General features: G+C 39.5%; 1 protein-coding gene across 2 annotated transcripts in view; it reads left to right on the top strand.

Annotated features, from left to right (window-relative positions):
- atg9a (ATG9 autophagy related 9 homolog A (S. cerevisiae)) overlaps positions 1-9,870 on the top strand; it is a 73,075-nt gene that overhangs the window by 57,568 nt on the left and 5,637 nt on the right. For both annotated transcript variants that reach the window (XM_051931371.1, XM_051931372.1), the window contains exons 13-15: positions 4,902-5,019; positions 5,662-5,869; positions 9,187-9,332. In XM_051931371.1, coding sequence (XP_051787331.1) covers positions 4,902-5,019; positions 5,662-5,869; positions 9,187-9,332 — 472 coding nt within the window. The remainder of the gene's footprint in view (positions 1-4,901; positions 5,020-5,661; positions 5,870-9,186; positions 9,333-9,870) is intronic.

The raw sequence follows: 9,870 nt of genomic DNA, 5'->3' as shown, positions 1-9,870 counted from the left end.
TAGGTAACTTCTCCCCACCTTCCCTTCTACATCTATAACCTCAGGCAATTAGGTGTAGTAAAAGAGGAGCAGGAGTTAAGTTACAATTTAAACAGTGTATTATTGGTAATATTCATAAATAATAACAATATGCAAAGTACTGAATATTGGCAACCATACAACTTGATACATGGTGATGTGTAGTTTCAGGCGGCACACCGACTTATTAGTTACTTAAAATGTCTCTAGTTAAGGCATCATTTGTGGTCAGCTTTCTTCAGAACAGGCCACATGCCTGTCTCAATATGGCTGCCGAGCTGTGCTCTTCATTGTGTTATCCTTTTCAGTTCATGGTGCGATGGTCTTCAGTTTGGTAAGAAAGAGAGTGAGGTTAAGCAAGCAAATTTATAAATTCTCTGTCCAACTCCTTGAGAAAATAGGACGTCATGGTACTTAAAGGCTTCTTATCTATCGACCTCCAAAACCCAATTCTGCCTTTATTCCGGAAATTACTGATCTTCTCACAACACTGTGTGCTACTTCTGCCAACATCATAATCTTAGGAGATATAAATATTCATGTTGACAATCCCACAGGTTATCTCACTGCTGATTTCCTTGAGCTGCTAGATTCTCTCAACCTACAACAACATGTTGATGTTCCCACACATTCTAGGGGTCACACTCTTGACTTGGTCATTTCAAACTGTGCCCCAATCAGGAATCTACAGGTATTTGATCTTGGTATTTCAGACCACAAAGTTGTGTCATTGGAGCTGACCTTTTTCTCCTCCCGTATCAAACCAAAACGACAGATCTATTTCAGAAATCTGAAGAATATCAGTGTGGATGCCTTGGCCTTGGACCTTACATTTCTCTCCTCTCACTTTATCAGCTCCCTCTCTGTTGCTGACCTCGTGGATTTTTACAACCAGTCCCTGAGCAGTCTCCTGGACTTCCACGCCCCTTTAACATCTAGGTCCGTCTCATTCTCCTGCTCAGCACCTTGGTGTACCTGCGAGCTGTGAAAAATGAAGGCGGCTGGGCGTGTCCTTGAGTGGCGGCTCAAGGCCTCTGGGCTGACTGTCCATAAACAGGCTTACAGAGAACACATGAGAGCGTATGCAGAAGCTCTGAAGGTTGCACGGTCCAAGTTTTATTCCACCATCATCAGAAATGGCTCTAGGAACCCTAAAAAACTTTTTTCAACCATAAATCATCTTCTCAAACCTCCTTTACCTGCCCATTCTGAGACAACTGATGACAGGTGCAACATGTATATCAACTTTTTTAAACAAAAAGTTGATAATATCCGTTTACACCTCTCTACCAAGGATATCTTGCCCTTCCCAACTGTTGACTCATTGTCTGAGACCGTCCATCCTCTTTGCTCTTTCTCTGTTGCCACACGGGAAGAGGTGGAGGATGTCATCAGGAAAATGAAACCGTCTACTAGTTCCCTGGACCCTTTCCCCTCACCCTTGCTGAGGGCCAACATTTCTGCCATCTCTCCACTTATCACCAGGATAATAAATCAGTCCCTCCTGGCTGGCCATATTCCTTCTGCACTAAAAACTGCTGTCATCAGACCTCTACTGAAAAAATCCACCTTGGATCCTGAAGTTCTCTCCAATTATAGGCCCATCTCCAATCTTCCATTTCTCTCCAAAGTTCTGGAAAAAATAGTTGCAGCACAACTTCATGATCATCTCAAACTGAACAATCTGTTTGAAAAGTTTCAGTCTGGTTTTCGCCCTGGCCATAGCACCGAAACAGCCCTGGTCTGGGTCACCAATGATCTTCTGATGACGGCAGATACTGGTTCACCTTCACTACTTATCCTCCTTTACCTGACAGCTGCTTTTGACACAATAGACCATAACATCCTTCTTCACCGCCTGCAATACACTATTGGACTCTCAGGAAATGTTCTAAATTGATTTACATCATACCTGACTGGCAGAACTGAGCATGTCGCTCTTGGCAGCGTAAAGTCCCACACCCACAACGTCACCTGTGGTGTTCCACAGGGCTCTGTGCTGGGCCCTATCCTTTTTACTATCTACATGCTCCCCCTTGGAACTGTCATTGGCAGACATGGTTTATCGTTCCATTGCTATGCCGATGACACTCAGCTTTACCTCAGGACTACTCCCACCTCCTCTACTGCTCCTCTGCCAACATCTACATTGTCTACCTGCCTGGAGGAGATAGAGGCATGGATGAGGCTCAATTTTCTTCAGTTGAACAGATCCAAAACAGAAGCCATCTTAGTTGGTACATCACATCATCTTCGCTCTTCTACCATCACCAGTATTACTTTCTCTGGCCAAAATATTCCTCTTTCCACATCTGTTACTAATTTGGGTGTTAGAATGGACTCCCAATTTACTTTTGACACCCACATCAAATATCTCTGTAAGTCATCTTTTTTCCATCTCAAGAACATCGCCAAACTCTGCCCATTACTCACCCTGGCAGATGCAGAGAAGCTCGTCCATGCCTTTGTCTCTTCCAGGCTGGATTACTGTAATGCGCTCCTCATTGGGATTCCTGGCAAGAGTATCCAGAGACTCCAGTATATTCAGAACAGCGCTGCCAGGATCCTGATGAGGGTGCGAAAGCATGATCACATCACCCCAATCCTGAAAACCCTTCACTGGCTCCCTGTTTCATACAGAATAGAGTACAAGGTCTCCCTTCTTACCCATCAGTGCATTTATGGACATGCCCCTCTTTATCTACAGGAATTCCTTACCCCTCATAACTCCTTACGTTTCCTCCGCTCTGTACACACTAACACTCTTCAAGTCCCCAGAACTAAGCTCAGCAGCATGGGTGACAGGGCGTTTTCATCTGTGGCGCCGAGGCTGTGGAATGCCCTCCCTGATTACCTGAGAGCCCCACAGTCGACTGAGGCCTTTAAGCGAAACCTAAAAACTCATCTTGTTAGAAAGTCATTTTGTTAAAGTATTTTATAGATTCTTCTGTTTTTTTTTTATTTATTATTCTATTTTTACTCTGTAGCACTTTGGGATTGCTAAAATATAAAGTGCAATATAAATAAAATTTATTATTATTATTATTATTATTATTCTGATACAAGCCAATTCCAAACAGCCTTGCATCAGACCAATGGGACAAAGAACATGTTAACACCTGCCATCCCCCAAAACCATATGTGAAGGTAAAGCTTGGCAGTTAGTCAGCCTGGCTTTGTGTGGGGGTTGAGAGACTTCAGAGAAACATTTACCAAACTTGTTTCAGGCACTTCCCCCAACTCTGTCGTAAAATTCACTTTCCTGACTTAGTTTTGCCTAAGTTACAAATAAAGACATACAAAATATTTATCAACTTATATGCAAAATATCACAACACTAGCTAATGGTTTTTGTCTAAAAAGAAGCAATACCATACCAAAGCAGTACAGTATACTAACAGTCAGTAGTCTCTGTATCATAAGTAATTCACTTTAGATTCAAAGAGGCTGACATATTTTTGACAATACTTTTCTAATCGCTGGTACATTTTGTCCAAAATTCTGAAGAGCTATAATTGGCCTGAATGTTAAATATAACTTTTGAAGTGATTGTGAGTGATGTTGATGGGATGGACACATAGTCATCAGCAGCAAAGAAGTGATGAAGAGTAAAGCCAGTGGCATGTTACATGACTTCCAAGTTAGAGGGGATGTCAAACTTGATGACTTCAGTTGCTGATCTCATCACCTGGGGCTGTCCGATTACATGATTAGAAGTAACAGGGGATGACCAATTAGATGACTCTGAAGACTTTCCAGCATAGTTTGGTAACGTCAAAGTATAGCAATCTAACCTCTTTTGTGACGGCCTGTAACATACTGTCTTGACAGAACTGGTACTTTCTACAAATGCTTTACAGGTAAGGCAAGTTCAGCTGAAATCTTGCCCTCAGTTTTTTTTATTTTATTTTAAAGATGACGTTGTCGTATGTTAAACATGACACAATAGGCAGATTAGCTTCTCTTCTGGTTGTGAGGCTCAAAACACCCAGAGTTTCTTTATTCCTCATAGCTGCATTATATGTATTGTACTGCCAGCTGAGCACTCATTGGTTCTTGGCTGTTGAGCGCACACACACACACACACACACAACATATCCCTACAACTTAAGACAAAATCAGACATTTTGGAGTGAGTTGCTGGTTATGCTAGAATATAAGACTGAAGGTCAGAGGAGCGGCCAGCAACTCGCTGAGATTATGTAGTTGATGTCTGCGATTGAAAATTGCTGGAAAAGTTGTATAATATAACGGGAAGTGGGTATTTGTTCATAGATTAAATCAAGACTGGCATAAAAGAAGGCTCTTGCATGGCTAATGTACAAGGCAAAATAGTTGTGTAAAAACAAATGATGGATTTATTTCATCAGTAGGTTAAAGTAATGACTGGTCTCTGTTATAGCCAATCCCAATGATTAATGACGCATGACTCCCAGAGACACCTAGTATTTAAGGTTTATCTTCATCAAAATCCATTGCAGTAGAGTGTTTATAATATATACATATATATATATATATATATATATATATATATATATATATATATATATATATATATATATATAAATAAATAAACTGTTACCACTAATCTGGCACTATTGACTGGACAAAAGTTTGCTTCTCAGCATAAGACTTACTGTATGCTTTCAACACCGTGCATGTCATGAAGCCTCATAGTACAAGCACCATGACCATTTGTGGTGAACAAAAGAATTATTGAGGGTTTTGTTTTTAATCATTTAAATTTTGAATGCTTTCCATATGTTGATCCTATCTATAGGAATGTCGTACAAATTATTATTCTGAATGTAGATTCATTTTAAATTCTGTTACATTAGAACTTCTGTTTGTGGTGACTCCACTACCCCTTTGTTTTATCGCAGGACAGACACGAGGACAGCCAGCTCCGGCAGCAGTGCATGGGAGGGCCAGCTTACAAGTATGGTTTTGTCAGAATATGCATCAAATGAAATGAGCATTCATGCAGTCTACATGCATGAGGTATAGTAATTCAGTCTTGGGTGTTGAAAGTTTCTTTTGTAAAGTGCTAGTTATTAACTCCGCAGTAAGTTGGAAACAGCATTCTGTTAACTTTATTTGCCCCACTGTGGCAGCAGCAAGTTATGTTAGGGGCTCCAGGGACTCCATTTCAAAACCTGTCTCCAGCATTTACTTATCTAGCCACAGTGCATGTGGGTTTATCTTTGGGTACCACAGTTTTCCTGCCTCATGCAAAACATATGTATGTTAGGTGAAAATGGGAGACTCTAATTTGGCTTGTTATGAGTGAGGGCTTGATCTTTATAGTGAACTGTCGTTTCAGTTCAATTGGTTTTTGTTTTGCTCTTGATATTTCCAACGTAATCTTTGGCCTCCTTGCAAAGTTTTTGGTGGTTGAAAATGGACGGACAGATGCTTTCTTATGCGTTTTGCATGTATTTTCCGTTAGACTTTTAGGTCAAGATGTACTGATACAAACATTTTTTAGAGCAAATTGTGTGCATTTAAAAGTATATAATAGTTTTGGTATTTAGTTACAATGGCTGTTACTACAGTGTTAACAAAATATAGGAATGGAATGTAGGAATTTTTCACTGTAATGTTTTTGGGGGATGTATTTCAAACGTTTGCTTATGTCCACAGCTACACAAGCAGCAAGTGAGGACAGAGCCTGCACGGCATGTATGGCACCGTCAGGATAGTGATGACAGCAGTGAGAGTGCCCCAGAAGATTCTGAAGCCAACCGCACCCTTCCCCGCTCAGCTACCTTTCCCTTCCCTGGTGCCTTATCAAGGCAAGAGGGCTCCACAGCACCTATGGTCGGTCAACGGCGCTATGGGTGCACCCCAGGTATTGCTGAAAAGCGTTTGTAACATTTTCATTATGGTTTTATAATATTCATGAGAAAGAAATTGATTGCCTTCCTTGCAGTGTATGTATTGCTGTATTTGATGTTTTCAAGTATTATTGATAAAAGCAAATATCACTGGAGAGAAGGACAGTTCTTCCAAAAACAAACAAATTAAGGTTAATACTATAAAAAAAAACAAAAAAAAAACTTTAGAGACGTTTTAACAGTGTAGCATCCATCAGGTGTGTGACTGAAAAGGGAAAAAAAAGGTTACAAATATAGAAGGAGAAGGAAGAAAATGAAAGGAGTAGAAGATAAAAGTAGGTGCAAAAGCAACACTTGGAGAGGATATTAAGAAAGAGATTAAAGGGTTAAGGTCTTTTTCTTTTAATTTCATCTTTGAAATCCTGTCAAAGAACAGTCAGGGGTGGGCACTACAAGGGTTGTGAAACGTTCTACAGTAGGCTTTTATGTAAATAGGAAGAAATGGAATGAATACGATTTTTGGACTGCCAGTTTCATCATTTAATAGTACATTTTTCAGAGAAACCAGATGCAGTTGCATTGTTGATGACATATTTTCAAGAGACTGAGCAGCCCTTGATGCAACACAAAGTGACCAGCGGTTAATGTTCCTCTGCTTCATGAAATGAGCTGCAGACAAAATAAATCTGCAAAGTTAGGTGGTTGACAGAAGATGATTATGGATGGGTTAGAAAACGAGCTTCTGTGGAAGGGACATTCTCTTGAAGTGGAGAAAATATGTGTGTGGGGGGTGTGGGAAGAGACAGAGTGTTAGGATGGAAAGGCCAATTGCAGAACATGAACATTTCACAACCCTTGGTCATAGCCACACTCATCTCTTTGGGTTTCAAAGAAAAGTCACTCCATATCAGGTTTTGATCATACATTTCTTTAATCTTTTAATTTCTTCCTACATCTTCTCTAATTGCGTCTCTTTACAATATATTTTATCTTCAATTTTTTTCCATTACATTTTTGTTCCTCTTCCTCCACTGATACACTGTATGTAACCTGTTGGTTTTTTTTTTTTTCTTCAGCCACACACCTGAACTGTACAGTTTGTCCAACCTTTTTATTATTTTCAGTGTTCTTTCCCTTTTTTGTTTTGCTTATAGTCTTAGCAATTGGCTGCTGATGCATATTAATTTAAAAACATTTCTTCTCCTAAAGAGAGAATATATTCGGAAATCATAAAATCTTACATAGGAAAGCAGTTCACTTAGATACACTTTCCAAGCATGAAAATAAAATTAGTTTCCTCAGTTTCTTAGACACTTGTTACTATTACTTCATAGGAGAATTTAACTAAGTTATACACTTTTTATTTGGAAAGGTTTCTTATCACATTATTTTTGTATGAAACGGCAGCAGATTTTAGTGATCATTCATTCTATTGATATCTGTGCAGTCTGTGCTGTACATTTAGGATAAATTATAATGAAATGTTAAATATATACAGAAACAAGCAAAACAACAAAATGACATAGGAAATGGCTAACTACTTATAAAATTGAGAAATTGTTGGGTGGTTATCAGATATGGTAGGTATAAATATTGTTCATGTTATGGCATAGTATGAAATGACCTTTAGTGGACTGATTTTGATTGAAATTTCTTGTATGCCATGCAGTTTGAATGTGACATACATTAGAATGTAATTCTGCATATGACAATAAATAACACTGGAAAACAAAGATTTTGCTCCTGGGGCTAAAACAAGTGTTGCACAGTAAATTGAGCATGCCGATTCCAAATCGTGACACAGGGTTTGCGTAACGTGTGCACACCTTAGGTTATACACACTTGTTTGGCTGTTGCCTGTTAGTTTGCCACACGTCCTGTTGCATGATCGTGTGATAACCACCACTAACATCTGTAGACACACTAGCCCCTAGCATCCTTATATTCCCAGAGGCATGCCTGCAGCAGTGTCTGGATGTAGTTGGACATGTCAGTCAGCTGATCTTAGCCCAAACTATATAAGGTGTGAGGGACTGAGGATACTTGTGGAACTTGCTAAGATTTTGCAGGCAGGTGTTTCTGTTTTAAACTTCAAAATGAACAGTAGCTACATCGACTATCCTGACAATTTTTGTTACATTTGTGGTATATAGTGTTGGATCAGTACTAAAATTCTGACTTTGGTATAGATACCAGCTTTTGGACCTCAGTACTGGTAACAAAATGGTTCTGAAATAAAAACCTCCCTCTCACACCAGCCTCCGTGCTGTACCATGCCACTGTAATGCTCTACGAATTATCTATACATGAAGTCTCGATCGCATGTAGGCAATAAAGGGTTTCCCCCATGAAGTCTCCAATCGCATTGAAGAAATAAGGGTGGGGATCCTCCGTGAAGTTATGATTGCATCAAAGCATGTGGTTTCATTTCATGAAGACTATTAAACATTTTACCACAACTACAATAATAAGTGTCAATGGGGGTTTGAGAGGAAAGCTGTTGTTTACTTCTGGTACTGTATGGTTTTAAAATGTGTTTTTCTGCATTTTTCCCAGTGCCGGTATACCGTTCAACCCTAGTGCTGAACATTTTCTGCTTTATTAGTGCAAGAACCTGACAAAGAGAGTGACAATTGCTTACAAGAATTATTTTAGATGTCAAATCAGAGATCAGGATAAATGCTGGGCACCTATTGTCTGCTGTGTGTTATTCTGGGCTTATGTAATGGTCGAGTGGCAAAAACAAAAAATCACCACTCCTACTGTTAGATGCATTTTTTCACCAAATTTGGGTGGTGTACTGATGAACACAGAGAGGAGATTCCATCAAAATAGTTCTGTTATGGAAACAAGATATCAAGGCTACTACAAACCGGGCATGACTACTGCCTGTTTCTCCAACAGGCAACTATGACCACTGACAAGCACAAAAGCGAGTGTTTAAAGCACTTATGAACAGTATTATGTTGAGCATAAGGTGAATCTTTTGAAACATATTTTCATATTATGACATTTTCTTCTGTTTTATTGTTATAAATACATTAGTGTGGCATCACACAGTTGTGGAGCAGAAACTAGTTTTGTACAAATACATCTTTGCAGACATGTTTAACTTAAGATCCTGATGTGATGGACAAAAGTACTTAACCACACAGTCAGCAATAGAGACATTGTACAGTTTAAGCATTTGGGTTTTCCACTTCAACTGAAATTTGATTAAATCACTCCTGTTAAGCTAGTAGACGTTTTCATTAGCACAACCAAGAATTTTTACTTTACTTTACGCACATGGCAGTAAAAAACCTATAATGCACCTGTACTTTTTCTGCAGATGGCGCAAGTGGCACTTCTAGACCAGGCTCCAGAATGTCACGTTTGCCAATGGGCGGTTGGACAGAAGATGTTCAGGCAGGCAGGCATCATGATACAGTACCTGAAGAAGGCTCTGATGATGAGCAACCTCCACAAATTCATAAGGTATATAAGTCTGTGGGGTATATCTAAATCAAAGGATAGACACTAAAATAGAGACTCTTTAAATTAGCACTGTATGGCCTGCTAAGACGCAAGATTCTTGTCTCTTTGTTGGGGCACTTGCTTGCTTTGCTTTTGCCATTCTCCATTGTGTCACCACTCTCCCTGTAGTGGCTTTTCAGTATCCTAACACAAACCTTTGCAACAAGCTATGTGCACACGGTAGTGCTGACGTACTTTGAGATCTCAGTCAGCAGTCACTTCCATTGTCCATACTGCAGTTGTGATTTTTGTTTAGTGGCGAAAATGTCGAGAGAAAAAGAAGTTTCAGTGTACAGATAGCTGTACAGCTGAATATTATGTACCTTTATGTTCAGCTTCCAGTAAATACAACAAGGTACTTAGTTTTCATACATTTTCCTCCTATGCGAAAACCTGATATAAACTGATCATCACTATCAGGAGTGAGAGCTTACCAGTTAATCCTCATACCCGAGTTTGTGGCTGGCATTTTAAATAAGATTTTCGGGAGACAGGGCAG

Source organism: Erpetoichthys calabaricus, chromosome 8 (genome assembly GCF_900747795.2).
Source record: "Erpetoichthys calabaricus chromosome 8, fErpCal1.3, whole genome shotgun sequence".
Lineage (NCBI taxonomy): Eukaryota > Metazoa > Chordata > Cladistia > Polypteriformes > Polypteridae > Erpetoichthys > Erpetoichthys calabaricus.
This window is presented reverse-complemented; position numbering and strand designations above follow the sequence as displayed.